The sequence below is a fragment of the Gadus macrocephalus genome, chromosome 9, assembly GCF_031168955.1.
Source record: "Gadus macrocephalus chromosome 9, ASM3116895v1".
In the NCBI taxonomy this organism is placed as follows: Eukaryota; Metazoa; Chordata; class Actinopteri; order Gadiformes; family Gadidae; genus Gadus; species Gadus macrocephalus.
In genome coordinates this window covers 9,886,426-9,911,795 of record NC_082390.1, presented here as the reverse complement: position 1 = coordinate 9,911,795, position 25,370 = coordinate 9,886,426, and the positions used below count along the sequence as shown (strand labels likewise).

Here is a 25,370-nt window from a genome sequence, read left to right as displayed (position 1 = left end):
GAGGGGGAGGTGGAGGTTGAGGGGGAGTTGGAGGTTGAGGGGGAGAGGGAGGGGGAGATGGAGGGGGAGTAGCTGGGAGAGGGGGGGAGTGGGAGGAGGTGAGAGAGGAACCGGAGGGGGAGGTGGAGGTGGAGGGGGAGGGGGAGGTGGAGGGGGAGTAGGTGAGAGAGGGGGCAGGGGGAGTAGGTGAGAGAGGAATCGGAGGGGGAGGTGGAGGGGGAAGGGGAGGTGGAGGGGGAGTAGGTGAGAGAGGGGGAAGGGGAGTCGGTGGGAGAGGTGGGCAGGGGGAGGAGGTGAGAGGAGATAATGTGAAGAGAGGAGAGAGAGGAGGTGGAGTAGGTGGGAGAGGAGGTGGGGGGGAGGAGGTGAGGGAGGAGATAGGGGGGAGGAGGTGAGAGAGGAGATAGGGGAGGAGGTGAATATGGAAGGAGATGGGAAACTAGATAGTGGAGGAGGTGGGAGAGTTGATAGAGGAGGAGATGAAGACGGAAGGCGGAGGAGGTGGGAGAGGAGACTGGGGAGGAGGTGAAGATGGAAGGTGGTGGAGGGGAGGAGCTGGGACAGGAGACCGGGGAGGAGGTGCCAGGAGCTGACCAGGTGTCGTCACTGCCAGCGGCTCTGACTCCCAGCAGATATGCGTGGCTATTTTTAGCTTAATCCTGTTTGGATGAGGTCGTGCTCTCCTATCACCGCGGCGACGGAGCAGTCCACTGCTTGTCTGTCGCGGGTCCGCAGCCGCTCGGAGACAGGATGTTAAATATCAGAAAGATGACCTCACTTCCTACTCAGAGACACGTCTTCGTGCTTGTGGACACATGTAAGTAACTCCGCCCACCTCGTTAACCAACAGGTCCCCTCATTTAAATCCTTTGTTGTATTACCTCGTAGATACCTTCTTTCATGTTGATCTGTCATGTTTAGATCTATCATGTAGATCTGTTATGTTTATCTAACATGAATTTATCTATCATGTATATATATTATCCATATCATGTATATATATCATGTATATACCTGTACCTCTACCTGTAGCTCTTACTCTACCTCTACCTCCTCCTGTACCCCTCTACCTTTACCTCTACCTCCACCTGTACCCCTCTACCTTTACCTGAACCCCTCTACCTGTACCCCTCTACCTGTACCCCTCTACCTTTACCTGTACCCCTCTACCTCCACCTGTACCCCTCTACCTCTACCTGTACCCCTCTACCTCTACCTGTACCCCTCTACCTTTACCTGTACCCCTCTACCTGTACCCCTCTACTTATACCTGTACCCCTCTACCTCTACCTGTACCCCTCTACCTCTACCTGTACCCCTCTAGCTCTACCTGTACCCCTCTAGCTCTACCTGTACCCCTCTAGCTCTACCTGTACCCCTCTAGCTCTACCTGTACCTCTACCTGTAGCTCTACCACTGACAGTTTGATCGTCTACACTGTTAATCTCATGTTCAGGCTTTAACAAAGGAACTATTTCAGCACCCCGCCTTCCTCCCCATCCTCACCCCCCTACTCCCGCCACCTCCCTCCCTCCCCATCCCTCACCCTGCCTCCCAGCCATCTCCCTCCCTCCCTCCCTCTCCATACCTCCCCACCACCTCCCTCCCCCCCTCCCTCACCATACCTCCCCACCACCTCCCTCCGTCCTCCCTCGCTCATCATACCTCCCTCCCTCCCCACCACCTCCCTCCCTCCCATCCACCGCTCCCTTACCATACCTCCCTATCTCCCAACCGCCTCCCTCCCCCCTCCCTCCCCCTAGCTCGCTCTCCCTCCCCCCCTCGCTCTAGAGAGCAGGTGAGCCACCTGTCGCCCCCTCCCCAGGTCTCACTTGGTATGTTCCTCTGCCGCTCATTCAGAGTAAACCGTCAGAATGTTTTCTGTGAGGTTGTGATGAGGAGGGACAGTTGACTGAGCTGAGATAGAGTTTGGCGGCGGCGGGTCTCGAACACAGTGGAAGTACCGTTGGCGATGCGTAGCGACGCGTGTGTGAGCGCTTGCCGTGCTTCCCTCAGGAGTTTAAATTGAGTCGCCCGCAGCAGCAGCGAACACCCATGGCCACCGGTTGTCTAATTAGATTAGCCAGAGGCTTTTCCTCAGATAATCATCCTGCCGGCTCTCTTCTCCTCTCCGCTGGAGCTACCGCCATCCCGCTGCTCCGCTTGAAGGTCGAATCTTATTTCTGAACGGAGTGTGTTCAGTAGACCCAGCGGGGTGCCGACCGAGGTGAGGTGGGCTCGAACAGAGTGAGGGTTCTCGAACTGAGTGAGTGGTCGCGGACAAAGTAAGGGATCTCGGACAGAGTGAGGGGGCTCGGACGGAGTTGGGCGAGGAGAGCGACAGGGGAGACTGTGAGTACCCTCTGTTCTCCAAACTATGTGATGGTGCGGTTATGTTCTTGCACAGTGTTGCTGGTGAGGAAACATGTTTGGTTTTAACAGTTAATATATTCATCAACCTTTCAGGGACAACTTTCAGGGTCCATGCGTGTAAATAGTGCACTACTAGTCTGTTATTTGTTCTTATCTGGTTTTAAGTCCCATGTTTGTTTTAAAGGACAAATATGTAATATGTTCACTGTGTCGTGAGCTGTGTTCTCTTCCCTTCGTTTGTGTTAAATTGAATACAATTTGAATGATTTTATGTTATATTATATTTAGGTAAAACAATAAAGCCAATCCAGATCTCTCTTCAAACGGTTTGATTTGACCAACAGAATCCATCTCTAGTTTTATCTACGGGTTCGACCCCACGTGGGGACCATAAAGCGCTCTGATTGGTCAGAGAGACAGGTAAACAACCTGCACCTGCAGATTAAACGGGATGATTTGAGTCGGAGGGTCAAATCCCAAAGGTCGTAATCTGAGGAGTAGAGCTCACACGCGGAGAGGTTTCGTTTAAAAACACACAAATAGTCCGTCGGTGATGTTGGTGTGATGATCACCGTGAGAAGGATGGTTGTTTCAGGGCAGTGATTCGGTCGCGGCTACAAGCGCTCCGATGTGAAGATGATTTTGTTCACCGGTCCTACCAGCGCCATATGTTAGTGAACTGTAATAAACCACAGACTATGGTTTGTTTGATGGTTTACTTCATCATTTATTTGGCTACGCCAACACAAATACTTCCACACCGGACTGGGACTGGACGGTTGCCAAGCAACACAAACACGCTCCTGCGCACTGGCGTTTCATGTGTGCCTTGTCCGTCTATATTCCCGTTAATGTTGATTGTGCATGTGCAGCCGGTAAAGCGGGAGTGTGTTCACGGTTCTCCAGTGTGTGTGTGACCCAATGGGAGACCGGCTTACGGTCCTTAATGTAATTAGCGGGCAGAAACACCAGTACAGTGATACGTGCATGGTCAGGTCCCAGTGTCCCGGTGAAATGCTCTGTTCCAAGGTAATCATTTGTACGCTTTAAGAAATGCATCATCCAATAAAAGTAAATTTCGTTGACGTAGAATGAGCACTTAATATCTACATAGGGAGTGGGTCACCGTCCAACTCCCATCCATCCTCTACGGTAGCACAGAACGAACAAACGTGTGTGTGTGTGTGTGTGTGTGTGTGTGTGTGTGTGTGTGTGTGTGTGTGTGTGTGTGTGTGTGTGTGTGTGTGTGTGTGTGGAGATTTATTTGTTCTATGTCGATATTTGTAGGACATTTAGGGTCGAACATGGTCCTGTATCATGTGTATGATACAAATCTATGTTTGTAATTTATTAGGCTGTAGTTTCATTAAATTCCATATTTTACAAACTATTTCCCAGACACATTATTAACCTGTAATAGAGAAGCCTTAATTACCTCCAGATAGAATCGATCCCTACTGCCATTGTGTAACTTCAACCCTTATCTCATCATGGCTGACCCATGTATGATGTGGTTGATATTAATTCTGGAAATGTTTCTGCTGCTTTCAGATGTAGGCTTGTGACCTCTGACCTCCTCAGCCCCAGGAAGAGAATGGAGGAAATGGATTTCTTCATGTCGGACCTTTAGCGACCTCGAGGGAAACACGGAATAACCACTGAGGAAGACCTCCGGTTCCACTTCCTGTCCTCTACTTTCTGCCCTCTTCTTCCTGTGTTGCTTCCTGTCCTCTACGTCCTGTACTTCGGGAGGTCAGCCTATCTACTACCTGTCCTTCAGGAGCCCAGGCTATCTACTTCCTGTTCCCTACTTCTGGTGGTCCCGGAGATCAGGCTCTATACTTCCTGTGCTCTACTTCCTGTCGGAGCTCAGCCATGGCTAACAACTCGTTCCGGGTGTCGAAGCGCGGCGGCCGTGCGGAGGCTAATCATATCGCCCCGGAGTTCAGCGTCTCCGTGAAGGAGCTGCAGGCGCTGATGGAGCTGAAGGGGTCAGAAGGCGCCGCCCACATCCAGGAGGTCTACGGCGACGTCGGCGGGCTCTGCGCCAAGCTCAGGACCTCCCCCGTCAATGGTACGACATCCGCTTTGCTACACACCCAGGCCAAATCGGGTTCTTTATCGGGTTATCCTAGATGGTGATTTTTGGTAACCATGGTGATTGTGAGATGTTGGGGTTAGCAACGTTGATGGTGTGACGTTGGTTGTAACCACGGTGATGGTGAGGTGTTGGTGGTAACCATGGTGATGGTGTGATGGTGTTGGTGGTAACCATGGTGATGGTGTGATGTTGGTGGTAACCACGGTGATGGTGTTATTTATGTTGGTGGTAACCATGGTTATGGTGTAGGTAACCATGGGGATGGTGTTTGTAACTATGGTCTCCGTGGGGTTAGGAGATTTCACCAGGTGTGTTGCCGTTACAATCCGAGCTCCTCCCAGGGGGAGGGGCTTAGCTTCCCACCAATATGATTGATTGAGTTCTACTGCTGTACACATCCAATCAAATCAGATCCCTAATCACCTAGATCCAACCCCACCCACTGAGCACCACCTCAATGACAATCATTCCTTACACCACTCAGTTAAAACCACCACAACCTTGGTGGTGCTCAGTAGTTGTGCAAGGATGATACTTCAACACTGTAGTCATGAAATATGATGACGTCACTCATCATGTTGTTAGTGCTGAGAGCTGATTGGCCGGGCGTGATGCTGACTCACCTGGGCAGAGCCATGGGAATGTGTTGATGATGTGTCCATGGGGAGGTGGGTGGAAGAGGACATGTCTGGACACGCCTCAGCACTCTGGTTATTTATAGTCTGAGGACAGCTCACTTCAATCTTCATTTTTCATTAAAACATCAACTGGATAGTCTAGTGCAGGGATGGGCAACTTTCATGATAAAGAGGGCCACATTTTTCATCATAACCGTCAGAGGGCCGCATGACTGCGCACTTCAAATAAACGTAAGCTGAGAGAAGCTACAAAATTTTGAATTTGATAGATATGATTTCCTGTATTCTGGTGCATTTTGGGGATGGCCATCACCTAAAAAATCGTCCAGATTCATAACCTATGTATGGTATGTTAATTGAACCAACATACATTAATTTCATGTTTTCCATGCTCAAACCGCCACATTGAATGGTTAGTATTTTTATCAGTGCAAAGGACATACATCATCATTCAATGATGTCACAAAACTGAAAAACAGTGGCCGAACATTAAGTGCAACAACTCAATGAACTCAAACCCAACAAGCATGATATTCATTGCAGTTATAGTAGTTGTAGTGGCGACTTAAGTGGAAGTCTTTCATGACTGATATCGTTTCTAAGCAAACTAGACACATGGGTTTGCCTTTGAATTCTATGAACAGATACTCTGCTTCTCATCTTTCTTGACTGAGTTTTCTGTAACTTCATAAAAGAAAATATATCTACATATTTTTTTTATTATATATATATTTTTTATTATGTGCGGGCATGACTGAGTGAGGATGCGGGACGTTTGCGGGACACCAGTTGCCCATCCCTGGTCTAGTGGTCAGAGTATCCCCTAACCCCTACCTTCTCCTCAACGACCTGTCTCTGTTCTGTCTAACCCCTACCTGCTCCTTAATGACCTGTTCTGTACTGTCTTACCCCTACCTGCTTCTTAATGACCTGTTCTGTACTGTCTTACCCCTACCTGCTTCTTAATGACCTGTCTCTGTTCTGTCTAACCCCTACCTGCTCCTTAATGACCAGTCTCTCTACTGTCTAACACCTACCTGCTCCTTAACGACCTGTCTCTGTACTGTCTAACCCCGACCTGCTCCTTAACGACCTGTCTCTGTACTGTCTAACCCCTACCTGCTCCTTAATGACCTGTCTCTGTACTGTCTAACCCCTACCTGCTCCTTAATGACCAGTCTCTCTACTGTCTAACCCCTACCCTCTCCTTAATGACCTGTCTTTGTACTGTCTAACCCCTACCTGCTCCTTAATGACCTGTCTCTACTGTCTAACCCCTACCTGCTCCTTAATGACCTGTCTCTGTACTGTCTAACCCCAACCTGCTCCTTAATGACCTGTCTCTGTACTGTCTAACCCCTACCTGCTCCTTAATGACCTGTCTCTGTACTGTCTAACCCCTACCTGCTCCTTAATGACCAGTCTCTCTACTGTCTAACCCCTACCCTCTCCTTAATGACCTGTCTTTGTACTGTCTAACCCCTACCTGCTCCTTAATGACCTGTCTCTATACTGTCTAACCTCTCGACCTCATCTCCTTCCTCCTCTGCGTTCCTCTTCTAAGTTGTTAGCTAATTAGATGTTATAAGTTATTAGCTCGTTAGATGTTAAGCTATTAGCTAGTTAGATGTTATAAGTTATGAGCTAGTCAGATCTTATAAGCTATTAGTTAGTTAGATGTTATAAGTTATGAGCTAGTTAGACATACCGAAGCTGGAGTTGTTCTGAAGTCCTCATCTGTATCTGACTGGAGGCGGGCGGTGGGGGGGCTGTCAGAGACGGTTAGCTCTGCTAGTGTTCATCCAGTGGGGGGAGCCGTCACTGTTAGCCCGCAGCTGGTTAGTAGCAGCGCTATCATGCCTATCCATGGTGAGTTACCATGGATACGGCAGTCCATGGTGCCGTTGCCATGGATGCAGACACATTGGGACCATCCGCTATGGAAATATGCACGTGATGGAAGTATTCCGTGACACTTGCATAGCTCCTCCCAACATGAGTAACGTCACTGAAGCCATCGTTTACACCTCAGCACTGTCTCCCTGATCGGCTGCCCTGAGTCCCTGATCGCCTCTTAAACCAAGCCACTAGAGCTAGGGCGCTAGGATACCTAGGACAGTGGGTAACATAGGACGCTAGGAGACCTAGGTTGCTAGGAGACCTAGGAAGCTAGGATGCTAGCCGATTTGCTCCACCTGTTCAGCTCCTTGGTCCTGACCTCCTGTCTCCTCTCCTCGGTGCTCAGGGCTGGACGGGACTGCCGAGGACTTACAGCGACGGAGGGAGGGGTTCGGCCAGAATCACATCCCTCCCAAGAAGCCAAAGACCTTCCTGCACCTGGTGTGGGAGGCCCTGCAGGACGTCACCCTGATCATCCTGGAGGTGGCGGCCATCATCTCGCTGTCCCTGTCCCTCTACAACCCCCCCGACACCAGGAGGGAGAGTAAGACTCACACTCGACACGCTCAACCCCATGCTCATCATAGCAGAGCTAGCCAGCCTCATCAGTACAGCCCTAATCACAGCTCCAGTCTCAACGAGCTTCAGACCCACCTTCTAAGACCCCCCTCACCCTCCGTCCTCTAAAGGACTCGGATGAGGACCGCCCAGACCCAGAGGAGAACCTCCCAGAGGAGAACCTCCCAGACCCAGAGGAGAACCTCCCAGACCCAGAGGAGAACCTCCCAGAGGAGACCCAGAGGAGAACCTCCCAGACCCAGAGGAGAACCTCCCAGACCCAGAGGAGAACCTCCCAGACCCAGAGAGGGAGACCTTGAGGGATGTCAGGAGGGTAATGGGGTTAGAACTGGATTATTAATGACTCTTCCAAGTCAATCCAGTTCCCACTATAATATTTTGTTTTTCAAGCTCAGTCTTTTTTATATAGTTTATCTTATCAGAGCCAGGTCAGGCAATTTGGAGGAACCAGCCAGAGTAAGATGGATTTTGAAAGTATCCAACCCAAAAATCCAGGCCTCCTTCCAAAGCCCCTCCCCCAAAACACACGCCTAGCTCACCTTGGAGAGGTTTGCCTTAATGCCTTTTGCCGAACCTTAACCCATAAATGTGAACAAACAGTTGTGCAAGGTTAAACACACTGTGACTGGAAACTAAAATTTGTAGACAAAATAGCTGGCAGCTAAATCGGATAAACAATAAGAGAAATCAAGCTGGCCTCCTGGCTGAAGTGTTTAATGCGTTCCTCCTCACTACATGTAATTAGCTCTCCATGCTCCTTAGCTCTCCTTGCTATGTCACCTGACGTCCCTAAGCCCTTCTGGCAGAGGGCTCCAGGCAGCGAGCCCATGGGGCAGATCCTCCTGTTCGTTCGACTCAGGCCCAATGGGATTACGGTCAGGGTGCGTGCAGGCGGGTAGGGAGGTTGACGGACAGGGGGGCCGTCCAATCATGGCATTCGTCCCAACGGATTGATGGACATGCTTCTTACAGGTCTGCAACAGCCACAGATTCCAGAGTCATTCTTCCCTATTTTTTGAGCATTTGATTCATTGATTGCTGTCGGGATGTGAAAAGTTGAACAAATATGTCAAAATGTTTCTTAAATAAGTTGCCTAACCTAGACTTTACTCTCTTTTTACGGTTATCTTATTAACCATACTTGGTTTAAGTTCAGTTCTGATCCAGTGAACCAGTCAGCTTATGGTTCAGTTTGAATCACTGCACCAGTTAGCTTGTGGTTCAGTTTTGTTGTCATTTGGTATAGATTCTCTTAAAGGTTGTGTAAGGAACATTTGTTTATAAGTGCCAGTCAGATCTGTTCAAGGGTATAGAAGTTTGTATAGAAGTTTGTATCCCAGAGGTGATCTTCGTCATCTCAACCATGTCACCTCCTCATCACCTAGTAACTTGTCTCCTCCTAATGGTTGTCCTGGAGACAACCTCATATCCCTTCTGTCTCTTTGGTCGGGGAATGAAACCGATGAGGAGAGATGGTTTATCATCACAGGGTTAAAATGAGGGGCACTTATTGTGGTGCCCCTCATTAGTGATGCTACTGAGGGTGAGAGAATGAGAGGGAGGGTGAGAGTAAGAGAGAAAGCGTGCGATAGTAAGAGAGAGAGTGTAAGAATTATGGAGAGAGTGAGAGAGGTTGAGAGAGGGTGAGAGAGGGTGAGAGAGTGGAAGAGAGTGGGAGCCATGGTGAGAGTGAGAGAGAGGCTGTCTAGTAGTCGTTTTAGTCAGACCTGCAGCACCTCCAACCGAGAAGGATGTGATCTGACTCTGAGGGTCGGGTGGTGTCCAGAGGGAGGAAGTGATGTAACTCTGGACGTCGGGTGGTGTCCAGAGGGAGGAAGTGATGTAACTGGACGTCGGGTGGTGTTCAGAGAGGAAGTGATGTAACTCTGGACATCGGGTGGTGTTCAGAGAGGAAGTGATGTAACTCTGAGGTCGGGTGGTTTCCAGACTGGGAGGAAGTGATGTAATGCTGGGGTCGGGTGGTGTCCAGACTGGGAGGAAGTGATGTCACTCTGGGGTCGGGTGGTGTCCAGACTGGGAGGAAGTGATGTCACTCTGGCGTTGGGTGGTGTCCAGACTTGGAGGAAGTGATGTCACTCTGGGGTCGGGTGGTGTCCAGACTGGGAGGAAGTGATGTCACTCTGGGGTCGGGTGGTGTCCAGACTGGGAGGAAGTGATGTCACTCTGGCGTTGGGTGGTGTCCAGACTTGGAGGAAGTGATGTCACTCTGGGGTCGGGTGGTGTCCAGACTGGGAGGAAGTGATGTAACTCTGGGGTCGGGTGGTGTCCAGACTGTGGCCGAGCGGCAGGTGGGGTGGAGGACGAGGGCGAGGCGGAGGCGGGCTGGATCGAGGGCGCGGCCATCCTCCTGTCGGTGGTGTGCGTTGTCCTGGTGACGGCCTTCAACGACTGGTCCAAGGAGAAGCAGTTCCGCGGGCTGCAGAGCCGCATCGAGCAGGAGCAGAGGTTCTCTGTGGTGAGGGGGGGGCAGCTGGTCCTCGTCCTGGTGTCTGAGATCCTGGTGGGAGACGTGGCCCAGGTCAAGTATGGTGAGGACACCTCTCTCCTCTCTCCTCTCTCCTCTCTCCTCTCTCCTCTCTCCTCTCTCCTCTCTCCTCTCTCCTCTCCTCTCTCCGCTCTCCTCTCTCCTCTCTGTTCTCCTCTCTCTTCTTTCCTCTCCTCTACTCTCATCTTGTCTGCTGTAAATTATTGGTTTCAAGTAAATGATGTTGATATTTATTTTATGTATATACTGTATATACATACATATGTGTACTGTTTATCTATATCTATCTATCTATAAATATATATATTAGTACTAAGTGGTGTGTTTGGGGTCCATGGGACCTGTTGTATATATGTATATACTCTGTATACTCTATAGTAGTATTTAGTGATGTACTGTGTGTGTATATATATATATATATATATATATATATATATATATATATATATATATATATATATATATATATATATATATATACAGTACATCACTAAATACTACTATAGAGTATACAGAGTATCTATCTCGTGGTACTAAGTGATGGTCTGGGCTTCAGGGGACTTGCTGCCTGCGGATGGAGTGCTGATCCAGGGGAACGACCTGAAGGTGGACGAGAGCTCCCTCACCGGGGAGTCAGACCACGTCAAAAAGACCCTGGACAAAGATCCCATGCTCCTCTCTGGTACTCCCCCCTCCTCTCTCCTCTCCTCTCCCCTCCTCTCCTCTCTCTTATTCCCGTCTCCTCTTCTCACCTCTCTCCTCTCCTCTCTCCTCATGTTCCCTGTGTCTCCAGGCACCCATGTGATGGAGGGCTCTGGGAAGATGCTGGTGACGGCCGTGGGGGTGAACTCTCAGACCGGCATCATCTTCACCCTGCTGGGCGCCGCGGACCAGGAGGAGGACGACGAGGAGGAGAAGGAGAAGAAGGAGAAAAAGAAGGAGGAGAAGAAGAAAGAGAGGGAGCGGAAAAAGAAAGAGAAGAAAGACAAAAGTAGGCTGACTGTCTGCCTGTCAGTCTGTCTCTCTGTCTGTCTCTCTCTTGTCCGTTTCTGCCTGTCTTCTCTGTCTCTGTCTGTCTGTCTGTCTGCCTGCCTCCCTGTCTGTCTGTTGGGTGTTAACCCTGTCATATATTCTTCTTGTGTTTCCAGGTAAGAAAGAGGGAAAGGGGAAGAAAGGTGAGTCCGCCCACTATCTCTTACACTAGCATCATGACCTCCTCCACCTCCTCCTCCTGTCGCACACCTCCTCCACCTCCTCCTCCTATCCCACACCTCCTCCACCTCCTCCTCCTATCCCCCACCTCCTCCACCTCCTCCTCCTGTCACACACCTCCTCCTGCTCCTCCAACTCCTCCTGCTCCTCCTGTTACCCACCTCTTCCGTGTGTGTGTGTGTGTGTGTGTGTGTGTGTGTGTGTGTGTGTGTGTGTGTGTGTGTGTGTGTGTGTGTGTGTGTGTGTGTGTGTGTGTGTGTGTGTGTGTGTGTGTGTGTGTGTGTGTGTGTATATATAAAGAGTGAGGGCCAGTAATCCCTGAGTAGGATCATAATCCCTGAACCAAACATCATCCCGTCTGAACAGCAGAGCTCCCTCTACTGGCTGCCTGCTAACGCTAGCCCTACGGCTAGCCTGCTACGACTAGCCTGCTAGTACACTCACCTGCTTCTCCTTTTTCCACACTTCCTCCTCCCTCTCCTCCTCCTCCTCACTTCCTTCCCCTCACCAACATAATAGGAAAACCTCTCTATCCCAGTATATTAACAGACTCTTAATGTGAAGGTGTCCCTATATAAACAGACTCTTAATGGTAAAGGTGTCTCTCTATAGACAGACTCTTAATGTGAAAGGGGTCTATATGAGCAGACGCTTAATGTGAAAGGTGTCTCTTAATGAACAACTCCTAATGTTGAGTCTCACCTGAGCAGGTAAAGATGGCGTTGCCGTGGAGATGCAACCTCTGAACGACGACGGAGAGAAGAAGAAACCAAACCTCCCGAAGAAGGAGAAATCTGTCCTGCAGGGGAAGCTAACCAAGCTAGCCGTCCAGATCGGCAAAGCAGGTACGCATGCTAATGTTAGCTAGCGTGAGAAGGTTGGGCTGGCTAGCTTGCGGCTAGAAAGCTCTTTACAAGCTTGTGTGTGGCTAGTTTGCTTGAGGCTAGCCTGTGTGTGGCTAGCTTGTGTGTGCTTAGCATGTTTCTAGTTAGTGCATGTTTCCCAAGCCTTCGGCAAGATGGGTAACAAATTAGTTTAGATTGGATCTGTAGGGTCCCGCCCCCAAGAAGGCCAATGTCAGATTTGCCATGGCAAGACCTAACTTAGCCTATCCTAGCAGCATCATGTTTCCTCAGTGACATGTTGAGGTGGGGACCTTCAGAGGGACCATCATGTCTCTGAGGAGACATCAGAGGGACCTTCATGTCTCTGAGGAGACATCAGAGGGACCTTCATGTCTCTGAGGAGACATCATAGAATCCTGCATGTCTCTGAGGGGACAGTGTCATTGTAAGCCCCCCATGCCGGAGGTAAAAGTCAGTAGATGACAGCAGATGTCACACGATGAACCCAGCAGTCACATGGGTAAAGCATCTCTCGTCAGACAGGAGACTGACAGGGAGCTTGTTGCTCCCGGCAACAAACTAATCCTGTAAGGGAGCTGTGACAGGAGAAGGGCCACCACACACACACACACACACACACACACACACACACACACACACACACACACACACACACACACACACACACACACACACACACACACACACACACACACACACACACACACACACACACACACAGAAACACACACACAGAAACACACACACTAGCCCACTCTCCTGCTCTCTATATATTATCCATTTTACATATATTGAGCTTTCACCTGCATTGTTGAGGAGAGCTTGGACCTCAAGTGTTTCCTGTTGGCCATGACTCTGTTCCTGTACCACCTCCCTCACCCCCACCCCCCTCACCTCCACCCTTCTGCCCCAGGTCTCTTCATGTCGGGGATCACGGTGGTCATCCTCATCACCCTCTTCGCGGTGGACACCTTCTGGGTGCAGGGTCTCCCCTGGGTGTCAGAGTGCGTCCCCGTCTACATCCAGTTCTTCGTCAAGTTCTTCATCATCGGGGTGACGGTGCTGGTGGTGGCGGTCCCCGAGGGTCTGCCCCTGGCCGTCACCATCTCCCTGGCCTACTCCGTCAAGGTACCTCCCAGACTTATTGAGTCCAAGACCAGCGCTTGTTGAGTCTGTGTCCAAAGAGGTTTGAGTCCAGTCCAGGCCGAGTCCAAATGAGAGACAAAAAACAATCCTCTTAGGGACCACTTAGTTACCTGTTTATCATTTTTGTGTGTAATGCTGCTAGGGAGACAGTATATTGTGTATTTTACGATGATAATTTTGCACTGTTATATGTAATGTGTAGTGTCGCCACACTTTTGCCTCAGATTAGGCCATATAGCTTACTTTAAGTTCCGCCTTTTCACTTAAAAGTCATGTAATGTTGAAGAGAAAAAAACCATGAGCAGCTCTCTCTCTGATTATCCAGCTGCTTTTTTGTGGCAAACAATTGGTTACCAAGCGGCCAATGTCAATGCCTGTTTTATTTTGAATATATTAAACCTATGCCCGTTTCCTGAACAAGCTCGCTAAATCAATCATTTTGTTTTGAAGGAGGAGTTACTTTACAGGGCAGCAATAACATTTAAAAAAGTAATACAAATAATGTATTGATATTTTTGGTGATCCGGTACCACGTGAGCTGCGACTCGATCCCGGGCCCCGAGCCCAGGCTGGGGGCCGCCGGTCCAGCACACAGAGCCGCTGCAGTAGCGGCGCCCCACCAGAGGGGTCACTGTGACTCTGAAGTCTGTCCTCCTCTTCCTCAGAAAATGATGAAGGACAACAACCTGGTGCGCCACCTGGACGCGTGCGAGACCATGGGCAACGCCACGGCCATCTGCTCGGACAAGACGGGCACGCTCACCATGAACCGCATGACGGTGGTGCAGGCGTACCTGGGGGGCCGCCACTACCGCAAGGTCCCGGAGCCCGACCTCGTCCCCGCCCGCCTCCTGGACCTCCTGCTCACGGGCATCGGGGTCAATTGCGCCTACACCACCAAGATCATGGTGAGCTACACCACCCACTGCACCACCCACTAAACAACCAAGATCATGGAGAGCTGCACCACCCACTACACCACCCACTACACCACCCACTACACCACCCACTACACCACCAAGATCTTGGTGAGCTACACCACCCACTGCACCAACCACAACACCACCCAGATCATGGTGAGCTACACCACCCACTGCACCACCCACTACACCACCAAGATCATGGTGAGCTACACCACCCACTGCACCACCCACTACACCACCAAGATCATGGTGAGCTACACCACCCACTGCACCACCCACTACACCACCAAGATCATGGTGAGCTACACCACCCACTACACCACCAAGATCATGGTGAGCTACACCACCCACTGCACCACCCACTACACCACCCACTACACCACCAAGATCATGGTGAGCTACACCACCCACTGCACCACCCACTACACCACCCAGATCATGGTGAGCTACACCACCAACTACACCACCAAGATCATGGTGAGCTCCCCCACCCACTGCACCACCTACTACACCACCCAATATCATGGTGAGCTACACCTACACCACCCACTACACCACCAAGATCATGGTGAGCTACACCACCCACTACACCACCAAGATCATGGTGAGCTACACCACCCACTGCACCACCCAATTCCCCACCCACTACACCACCAAGATCATGGTGAGCTACACCACCCACTACACCACCCAATTCCCCACCCACTACACCACCAAGATCATGGTGAGCTACACCACCCACTTCACCGCCCATTACACCACCTCGGCCATGGTGAGTCCAGCTACCCCTACACCACCCATTACACCACCCACTACACCATGTCAATCATGTTGAGTCCAGCTACACCTGCTCCACCCATTACACAACGTGTACACATAAATGTAGAAAGTTCGCCTCCTAAACGACCACACCAAGGGTGGTGTAGCCGCGCCCTGAGGCTGACGGAGGCGGCTGTGTTTCAGGCCCCGGAGAAGGAGGGGGGGCTGCCCCGGCAGATCGGCAACAAGACGGAGTGCGCCCTGCTGGGCTTCAGCCTGGACCTGAAGCGGGACTACCAGGCGGTCCGCAACCTGATCCCCGAGGAGCGGCTCTTCAAGGTGTACACCTTCAACTCGGTGCGCAAGTCCATGAGCACCGTGCTGAAGAACGCCGACGGAGGCTACCAGATGTTCAGCAAGGGCGCCTCGGAGATCCTGCTCAAGAAGTAGGTCCTCACCCTGATGGGGGGGGGGGCAGGGGTGGCACAGGGGTCAGAGGTCGTAGCACAGAGGGTCTGAGTGGGGGGATGTTGTCATGGAAGTAGTCTGCTGTATTCTGCTCTTTTCTCTCTGGTCTGGTCAAGGCTGGTCTTTTTATCTTGTCCTGGCCTAGTCTGGTCTAGTTTAGTTTAGGGTGATGGGGTCCTGGTGGGGTCTGGTCTGATGTGGTCCTGGTGGTCTGATGTGGTCCTTGTTTGGTCTAATGTGGTCCTTGTCCTTGCTTGATCTCACCTGGTCCTGGTCCGGTGCTTTGTTCCAATATCCATACTATCCTTACTTACTATACTTAGTTTGAGTATGAAGGGTGTTCCAATTAAGATCGGGGCGAAAATAAGTGGACTGAAAGGACACGGAGGGTGTACTCAAAACGGTCAGCCCGCTGAGTGTGGATCCATGTACACTATTCGTACTCAACGGCAGCCATCTAAGCTATGTAGCGGAAGAGGGCGGAGCCAGGCTGAGCCAACGTCGGCGCATTTTCAACATAGCATGCATTAATGGAGTCATTTTGTAGCTTTTATAGCTTTTTATAGCTGCTAGGCGTAAAGACTAAGAGTTCACAGTTCAAAGTGGGATGTTTATTACGGGAGACGAGCCGCGGCGGCAGTAGCGATCGTAATATCCGGTTAGTGCACCACAGAGTATTCGATTTGGAACAACAATGACATCTGAAAATCTGTGCACTTAGTGCATGTGGATAGTGTACTACATTTAAGTGTACTCATGGAAGTATGGATATCGGAACGGAGCTCTGGGCCTGGTCTGGGGGGGTCTGATGTGGTCCTGGTGTGGTCTGACGTGTTTCTGGTCCTGGTTTGGCGTGGTCCTGGTCCTGGTCTGATGTGTTCCTGGTCCTGGTCTGACGTGGTCCTGGTCCTGGTCTGGGGGGGTCTAATGTGTTACTGGTCTGGGGGTTCCAGGTGCTGTAAGATCCTGACGGCGAGTGGCGAGGCGAAGGCCTTCAAGGCGCAGGACCGTGAGGAGGTGATGGAGCAGGTGGTGGAGCCCATGGCGTCGGAGGGCCTCCGCACCATCTGCCTGGCCTACCGCGACTTCCCCCCCGCCGACGGGGAGCCCGACTGGGACAACGAGGCAGACATCCTCTCCGCGCTCACCTGCGTCTGTGTGGTGGGCATCGAGGACCCCGTCAGACCCGAGGTACACAATAAAAGCCCTCCTCGCATATCTTAGTCTAGCATCTGGTAGACACAATAAAAGTCCTCCTCGCTTGTCTTAGCCTAGCATCTGATTTACACAATAAAAGTGGTACGCCCTAGTCTCCAGCCACATCCCCACCATGAAATAAAGTCCTTCTTGCTGCACTTCATCTACCATCTGTTTACAAAATAAAAGTCCTTATTGTTGTAGTGTATCTATCATCCGTTTTGACAAAATAAGAGTCCTCCACACTTGTCCTCCAGATTGACATTTGGTTTGGCCAAAGTCCTCTCCGCTGACCTTGACCGGGTCTGTCCTTTGACATCTGCCCTAGGTCCCAGACGCAATCAGGAAGTGTCAGCGCGCGGGCATCACGGTGCGCATGGTAACCGGGGACAACATCAACACTGCCCGCGCCATCGCCCTCAAGTGCGGCATCCTGAACCCCGGCGACGACTTCCTGTGCATGGAAGGGCGCGAGTTCAACCGCAGGATCCGCAACGAGCTGAATGAGGTACAAATACTCCCAACGAAGTACAAGTACCCTCCAACGCAGTACAAGTACCCTCCAACGTAGTACAAGTACCCTGCAACACAGTACAAATACCCTCCAACTAAGTGCAAGTACCCTCTAAAGCAGTTCAAGTACACTCCATCGCAGAACAAGTACATTTAGTTTGCAGTACAAGTATCCTCCAATGCAGTACAAGTATACCAACGCAGCACAAGTACATTTAGTATGCAGTTCAAGTACCCTCCAACGCAGTACAAGTACCCTCCAATGCAGTACAATTAACCTCCAACAAAGTACAAGTACTCTCCAACGCAGACAAATACTCTCCAACGCAGTACAAATACTCTGCACCGCAGTTCAAATACTCTGCAACGCAGTTGAAATACTCTGTAACGCAGTTCAAATACCTTTATTATGCATTACAAATACTCTCTAATGCAGTACAAGTACTCTAACACCCTCTCTCTGTGTCTCACTCACCAACGAACATTTATCAGCAGATTTGGATAACACGACATAAAGAGTCTGACAACAGGGTTTGAGGGGAAAAGCAATGATTTTACTGGTTGAGCATGAGCGTAGAGTTCCATGTAAGTGAAACAAATAGCAAAAACCCCGTTAACAGAAGAAAAAGCCAAGGTGGTTAGAAAATGAAAGGAAAGGAAAACAGGAAACAAAACCTCACACTTACTTGCTGGGTGGCACAGCTTACCTCACTCCCGTGCCCCGCCGCAGACCGACCGAGAGAGAGAGTGAGACGCCATCTTCAACCCGGCTTTATATGAGCCAGTCAGCAACCCGTAACCACAATGCTCCGCTACAGGAGGCGATTGAGACAGGCAAAACAAAAGCATTAGCACTGCCATCTCTCTCTCTCTCTCTCTCTCTCTCTCTCTCTCTCTCTCTCTCTCTCTCTCTCTCTCTCTCTCTCTCTCTCTCTCTCTCTCTCTCTCTCTCTCTCTCTCTCTCTCTCTCTCTCTCTCTCTCTCTCTCTCTCAGATAGAGCAGGAGCGTATCGATAAGGTTTGGCCCAAGCTGAGAGTCCTGGCTCGATCGTCTCCCACCGACAAACACACTCTGGTGAAAGGTTGGTCCCTCCTCTTCCCCTAGAGAGATACATCTAGATCCTAGAAACACAGATGCATCTAGAACCTAGATACACAGATACATCTAGAACCAAGACACACTTAGAACCTAGATATACAGATACATCTAGAACCCAGATAAATCTAGATTAGATTTATCATGGTGATGTCATCCTGCAGGCATCATCGACAGCACGGTGTTGGAGCAGCGGCAGGTGGTGGCGGTGACAGGGGACGGGACTAACGATGGCCCCGCCCTCAAGAAGGCTGACGTCGGATTCGCCATGGTAAGACCTAGCCTACCCTGGCCTAGCCTAGCCTAGCAGCCACCTGGACCTAGCCTAGACGAGCCCAGCCCAGCCCAGCCTAGTAGCCACCTGGACCTAGCCTAGCAACTACCTGGTCCTTGGCTAACCTAGCAGCTAATGTAAAAGGTTATTTTTACACGTTAACATGTTAGTTAAATAGTGAGTTAAATAGTCACTTTATTTGTGAAAGTAGGCCTATTTCGGTATGGTGACTATGAGGCAAAAGGGAGGGAATTGTATCTAACACGTATGAGAATAATATCGTGCACTACTTCGAGTCCCGGGCTTAGGCCCGGTCCTCTCGGTGGGGCTACCTATTAGTTCTGGCCTAAATCTGATCTCTGCGCTGGTTTCTATCAAGTGGGCGTGGCCTATGTGAAGTGGGCGGTGTGACGTAATGGCCCCGCACTCCTCACCTGTCTAAAGGGGCTGCCATCTGTGGCTGGAGTAGTTATTGCAGCTTATGTGTTCGATCCTGCTTCCTAGTGGCTATGTGAGGGTAATGCAGCTTGTGTGTTCGATCCTGCTTCCTAGTGGCTATGTGGGGGCAGCTTATGTGCTTAAAATAGGTAACACTCTGAGGGGACACTCTCATTGTTACCCCCCCATGCCGGAGGTAAAAGTCAGTAGATGACAGCAGATGTCACATGATGAATCCAGCAGTCACATGGGAACAGCATATCTCGTCAGACCGGAGACAGACAGGGAGCTTGTTGCTCCCGGCAACAAACTAACCCTCTAAGGGAGCTGTGACAGGAGACGGGCCTCCACACACACACACAGAAACACCCACAGGCACACAGACGCACACACACACAAATGCACACACACATACACATGCAGACGCACGCACACAGACGCACATAAACACACAAACGCACGCAGATATATACATGCAGACCAGTGGCAGGCTGGTTGTTTTTAAAGTGAGGGAGGAAGGACTGTGTGCTTGGTTGCCATTGGCCTGCTTGCACTGTTAGTGGCGTATGGTGGCATAAGTATGTGAGACTCAAGAGGTTTCAGGGTGTTACAAAATAGCAGGGAGGGATAATTATGTGAATTGATACAAATCATGCTAGATGCTAATGCCCCTTTACTGAGGGAAACGAACATTACATATACAAAAGCATTAAAGTGGTCATATTTAAGGCCATTAATTCATTAGTAGTCTGGGCAATCTACATTTTTTATTCTCAACAATGTTAAGGAGGATCTTCCTCCTTCCTCCACTGATGCACACACACACACACACACACACACACACACACACACACACACACACACACACACACACACACACACACACACACACACACACACACACACACACACACACACACCACACACACATGCGCACACTGTCTCCTCCTACAGGGTATAGCCGGTACTGACCCCGTCTCCCCCTGCAGGGTATAGCCGGTACTGACTCTGTCACCCCCCCAGGGTATAGCCGGTGCCGACTCTGTCACCCCTGTCTCCCCCTACAGGGTATAGCCGGTACTGACGTGGCCAAGGAGGCATCGGACATCATCCTGACAGACGATAACTTCTCAAGCATCGTGAAGGCGGTGATGTGGGGGAGGAACGTCTACGACAGCATCTCCAAGTTCCTTCAGTTCCAGCTCACCGTCAACGTGGTGGCGGTCATCGTCGCCTTCACTGGAGCCTGCATCACACAGGTCTGTCTGTCTGTCTCTCTGTCTGTCTGTCTTTCCTGTCTGTCCTTCTTTCCGTCTCTCCTCCCTGTCCGTCTCTCTTTTCCATCTCTCTCTCCTGCCTGTCTGCCTCTCCTGTCCGTCTCTCTAAGCCCTCCTCCCCCTTCTCCCCAGGACTCCCCCCTGAAGGCGGTTCAGATGCTGTGGGTGAACCTCATCATGGACACGCTGGCCTCGCTGGCCCTGGCCACGGAGCCACCCACCGAGGCCCTGCTGCTCAGGAAGCCCTATGGCCGGAACAAGCCCCTGATCTCCAGGACCATGATGAAGAACATCCTGGGCCACGGGGTCTACCAGCTCATCACCATCTTCACCCTGCTGTTTGCAGGTACCACCCCCCCCCCCCCCCCCCGGTGACGCCCCCTCCTCAACAGCCTCTCCAGACCCGCCTGGAGAGCGCTGATTCTTCCTGCTGATTAATCACAAACAACCTTTCACTGTTTGGGGAAATTCAAACTTTCTAATGCTGGCATCAGAGGTCAAATGTAAAAAATAAAAATTGCCCTCTAGCAGGATACACACCTGTATCTGTAACAGGTAACACACCTCTCTCTGCAACAGGCAACACACCTGTATCTGTAACACACCTGTATCTGCAACAGGTACCACACCTCTATGTATACCAGGTAGCACACCTCTATCTGTAACAGGTAGCACACCTCTATCTATAACAGGTAACACACCTCTATCTATAACAGGTAGCACACCTCTATCTATAACAGGTAACACACCTCTATCTGTAACAGGTAGCACACCTCTATCTATAACAGGTAACACACCTGTATCTGTAACAGGTAACACACCTCTATCTATAACAGGTAACACACCTCTATCTGTAACAGGTAGCACACCTCTATCTATAACAGGTAACACACCTGTATCTGTAACAGGTAACACACCTCTATCTATAACAGGTAACACACCTCTATCTGTAACAGGTAACACACCTCTATCTGTAACAGGTAACACACCTCTATCTGTAACAGGTAACACACCTCTATCTGTAACAGGTAACACACCTGTATCTGTAACAGGTAACACACCTGTATCTGTAACAGGTAAGACACCTGTATCTGTAACAGGTAACACACCTCTATCTGTAACAGGTAACACACCTCTATCTGTAACAGGTAACACACCTCTATCTGTAACAGGTAACACACCTCTATCTGTAACAGGTAACACACCTGTATCTGTAACAGGTAACACACCTGTATCTGTAACAGGTAATGTATGCCACCTTGTCCTCTGCTCATGTCCAGGTGAGAGGCTGCTGGACATCGACTGCGGCCGCAACGCCCCGCTCCACGCCCCTCCCTCGGAGCACTACACCATCGTCTTCAACACCTTCGTCCTCATGCAGCTCTTCAACGAGATCAACGCGAGGAAGATCCACGGCGAGAGGAACGTCTTCGACGGCGTGTTCAACAACCCCATCTTCTGCAGCATCGTCCTCAGCACTTTCGTCATCCAGGTAAACCCTCTGTTTAGAGTGTTAGCTTCTTCGTCCAGGTAAACCCTCTGTTTAGAGTGTTAGCTTCTTCGTCCAGGTAAACCCTCTGTTTAGAGTGTTAGCTTCTTCGTCCAGGTAAACCCTCTGTTTAGAGCACTACCTGAACCATGGTAAGGTTGATATTGGCTGTCAAGCATCAGGTTCGGCTGATCTCCAACTATCGTTTGAATCAGACTCTAGGTCTGTAGTGATCAGTAACTATGCTGTGAATCAGACTAGTCTTTAGTGATCAGCAACTATGGCATGGGTCAGAAGCCTTAAGTGATCAGTAACTATGGTATGAATCAGACTCTAGGTCTTTCGTGATCAGTAACTATGGTATGAATAAGACTATAGTCTTTAGTGATCGGTAACTATTGTATGAATCAGACTCTAGTCTTTAGTGATCAGTAACTATGGTATGTATCAGACTCTAGCTCTTTAGTGATCACTTACTCAGGTATGTATGCGTTCCAGTTCGTTATCGTGCAGTTTGGGGGGAAGCCGTTCAGCTGTGTGAGTCTCAGCATGGAACAGTGGCTGTGGTGCGTCTTCCTGGGCTTCGGATCATTGCTTTGGGGACAGGTGAGTGGTCGTTATATACTAGTTCAAATGACAGGTGAGGTAGTCGTTTTGTACTAGTTCAAATGACAGGTGAGTTAGTCATAAGTCTAGTTCAAATGACAGGTGAGTTAGTCATAAAGTCTGCGATATACTTAAAACAAAATCAAAAAGGTGTGTTCGCCGAGACTGGCTCCCAGCCGGTGTGTATTAACCAGCAGTGTTGTGATTGGCTCCCAGCCGATGTGTATTAACCAGCAGTGTTGTGATTGGCTCCCAGCCGATGTGTATTAACCAGCAGTGTTGTGATTGGCTCCCAGCCGATGTGTATTAACCAGCAGTGTTGTGATTGGCTCCCAGCCGATGTGTATTAACCAGCAGTGTTGTGATTGGCTCCCAGCTGGTGTGTATTAACCAGCAGTGTTGTGATTGGCTCCCAGCTGGTGTGTATTAACCAGCAGTGTTGTGATTGGCTCCCGGCCGGTGTGTATTAACCAGCAGTGTTGTGATTGGCTCCCAGCCGGTGTGTATTAACCAGCAGTGTTGTGATTGGCTCCCAGGTGGTGTCCACCATCCCCACCAGCCGTCTGAAGTTCCTGAAGACGGCTGGCCACGGCACGCAGCAGGAGGAGATCCCTGAGGAGGAGCTGGACGAGATGGACGACCTGGACGAGATCGACCACGCCGAGATGGAGCTCCGCCGGGGCCAGGTGCTCTGGTGCCGCGGCCTCAACCGCATCCAGACCCAGGTGGGTCATCTCCCTGGTCCCAGTATCCTCCTTGGTCCTGGACCTCTCCCTGGTCCCGGTCTCATAGCTGGGCGGGGCTGGCTGGGGTTTAGTTCAGAGTTCTGGGTTCAAACCCAATTTGAACCTAAAACTCAGAGCTAAACCCCAGCCAGCCCCGCCCAGCTAGCAGGCATAAGAGGAGGTGTGTGAAGGTCTCCAGAAGGTCTAGGAGCTGTGTGAAGGTCTAGGAGCTGTGTGAAGGGCGTGGAGGTCTGGCAGTCTCCAGCAGGTCTAGGAGGCGTGTGAAGGTCTAGGAGCTGTGTGAAGGTCTAGGAGCTGTGTGAAGGGCGTGGAGGTCTGGCGGTCTCCAGCAGGTCTAGGAGGCGTGTGAAGGTCTCAGGGCTGGTGTGTGCTCCTCCTCAGATCCGGGTGGTGAACGCCTTCCGGGACACCATGTCCCCGTACGAGGGCCTGGAGACGCCAGAGTCGCGGAGCTCCATCCACAACTTCATGACCCACCCGGAGTTCCGCATCGAGGACTCGGAGCCCCACATCCCGCTCATCGACGATAACGTGGGCGACGATGACGACGCCCCCACCAAGCGGAACTCCGTGGCCCCGCCCCATTCTCTTGCGTCACCCAATCAGAACAACAACAACGCCCTGGAGAGGATCCACCCACTGCACCTAGGAGCCCCGCCCCATTCTTCCTCTTCAGGCCCCTCCCCCTGCCCCGGGAGCCCCCTCCACAGTCTGGAGACCTCCCTCTGAGGAGCCAACTCCGCCCACATGGGGGCGGAGTCAGTGATGACAATGCTGAGCCGGCCAACAGGAACGCCCCCTCGACGTTTGGACTGTTCCCATTGGAGGACTCCAAACTGTGTGTGTTTTTACCCTTGTTGGGAGTTTATTCTCGTGTGTTCTGTTTGAGCGTCAACTTTGATTGACTTAGGGCCCGGGGGGGCGGAGACAAGAACAAGGAAATGCTTAACCACCAAAGGGATTTACGGTAAAAGAACCAATTTGGGAAAAATGTCTAAAAAGGAATGTTGGAATTCGCACACAGGAACCCTTAAACAGAAATGTTTTATTTTCCTTTATTGTAATTGTTGTATTTATTTTATTTATTCACTTCTAGAGAAAAAGAAGGAAGACACAAATTGAAGTTGGGAACCAGATGTTCCGTAGGACGTTGAAAGAGTAAAGATCTGATCTTAGATCAGAACCACAATGTTCTACCTCCCTGGTCGCTCCTAGTTGGTAGAACATGAAACTTAAACCTTCCTCATCCCTCCTCATCCTCTCAGTTCCTCGCCAGTGGTGACTCTCACCACCACCCGCTGTTGGCTCCATGGCGACGTGGTAACAATGGCGACTCCATTAAATACTCAATCAATTAAATAACAAAAGAGTCAGGTGACGTAATTAATGTTTGTGTTTGTAAAAGTAACAAGTGAAGTCTCTGGTTGGATGATCGAAACATTTGAATAAAGACTCACAAACATGTCGACCAGTATGGCTTACCTATACCTTTCTGTCACTTTGTGTTCAAGGTTTTTTTTAATGTTTAGATTCACTAGCCTAGACCCGCTGAACGTTATGATATCACGAGAACGGCAGAAAGCTAACGTGAGTGTTAGTGTTAGCAGTAGCTATAGGAACACTTTACACAGCGAGGCTGTTAGTGCTAGCCATAGGAACACAGCAAGGTGAGGTGTGATTGGCTGAACTGCTTTAGGGCCAGCAGAACTGAGTCCTTGTTGTTGTAGAGATGAACCGGCCATCCTTACCTAAGGTCTTTCTTCGTACCGTCCCTCATTTGTGGCAGATATCTGAAAGTGCTACTTCAAGTTGTTGTAAAGAATGACCTTTCAAATTGAAATTTGATTTGTTATAACCTGAGATATACTTAGTATAGTTTCACTCAAAGAGATTCCACTTATGTGTCCTCATATCATAGATTCCCATATCATAGATCTTGTTCTGCTTAGCTGTTCTAGAAAGGCCATAATTAAATGCATTAGAAGGACATTTATAATGAGATACAATGCTTGTAACAATAGCTGGACTGCCTTTAATTCATCATCATTTTAAAGCATAGTTGTGGTGTTCATTGCAAGAGTACCTGTTACTTATCACTAACAACGTCATAGTTACAAACGCTGGGTTAGGACTATTGCCAAAGCAATTTAACTTGTTATAAATGCATGTTATAATGCAACAAGTGTCCTTGTAATGCATCAAATATGGTCTTCAAGTGTTAAAATAAGTAATTTTATTTTGTTTTTTACTAATTCACAATTTTG

The 25,370-nt window shown here is 50.1% G+C and overlaps 1 protein-coding gene across 4 annotated transcripts; it reads left to right on the top strand.

Annotated features, from left to right (window-relative positions):
- The first annotated feature begins 588 nt into the window (after window positions 1–588).
- Window positions 589–24,577, top strand: LOC132464301 (plasma membrane calcium-transporting ATPase 1-like). Of its 4 annotated transcripts, XM_060060609.1 has the most exons (22): window positions 1,847–2,352; window positions 2,718–2,793; window positions 3,925–4,447; window positions 7,358–7,555; window positions 9,882–10,139; window positions 10,653–10,778; window positions 10,890–11,087; window positions 11,245–11,271; window positions 12,019–12,153; window positions 13,088–13,302; window positions 13,986–14,228; window positions 15,207–15,448; window positions 16,424–16,661; window positions 16,996–17,175; window positions 18,175–18,262; window positions 18,441–18,547; window positions 20,056–20,247; window positions 20,398–20,611; window positions 21,546–21,757; window positions 22,253–22,360; window positions 22,897–23,085; window positions 23,488–24,577. In XM_060060609.1, exons 3-22 carry the CDS (start codon window positions 4,249–4,251, stop codon window positions 23,833–23,835), a joined length of 3,717 nt encoding a protein of 1,238 aa, XP_059916592.1. In that variant the 5' UTR covers window positions 1,847–2,352; window positions 2,718–2,793; window positions 3,925–4,248; the 3' UTR covers window positions 23,836–24,577. The 4 variants fall into 4 exon arrangements, with proteins under 4 accessions (XP_059916591.1, XP_059916592.1, XP_059916590.1 ...); XM_060060608.1 differs by lacking the exons at window positions 1,847–2,352; window positions 2,718–2,793 and adding an exon at window positions 589–817; XM_060060607.1 differs by lacking the exon at window positions 2,718–2,793.
- The last annotated feature ends 793 nt before the right edge of the window (window positions 24,578–25,370 follow it).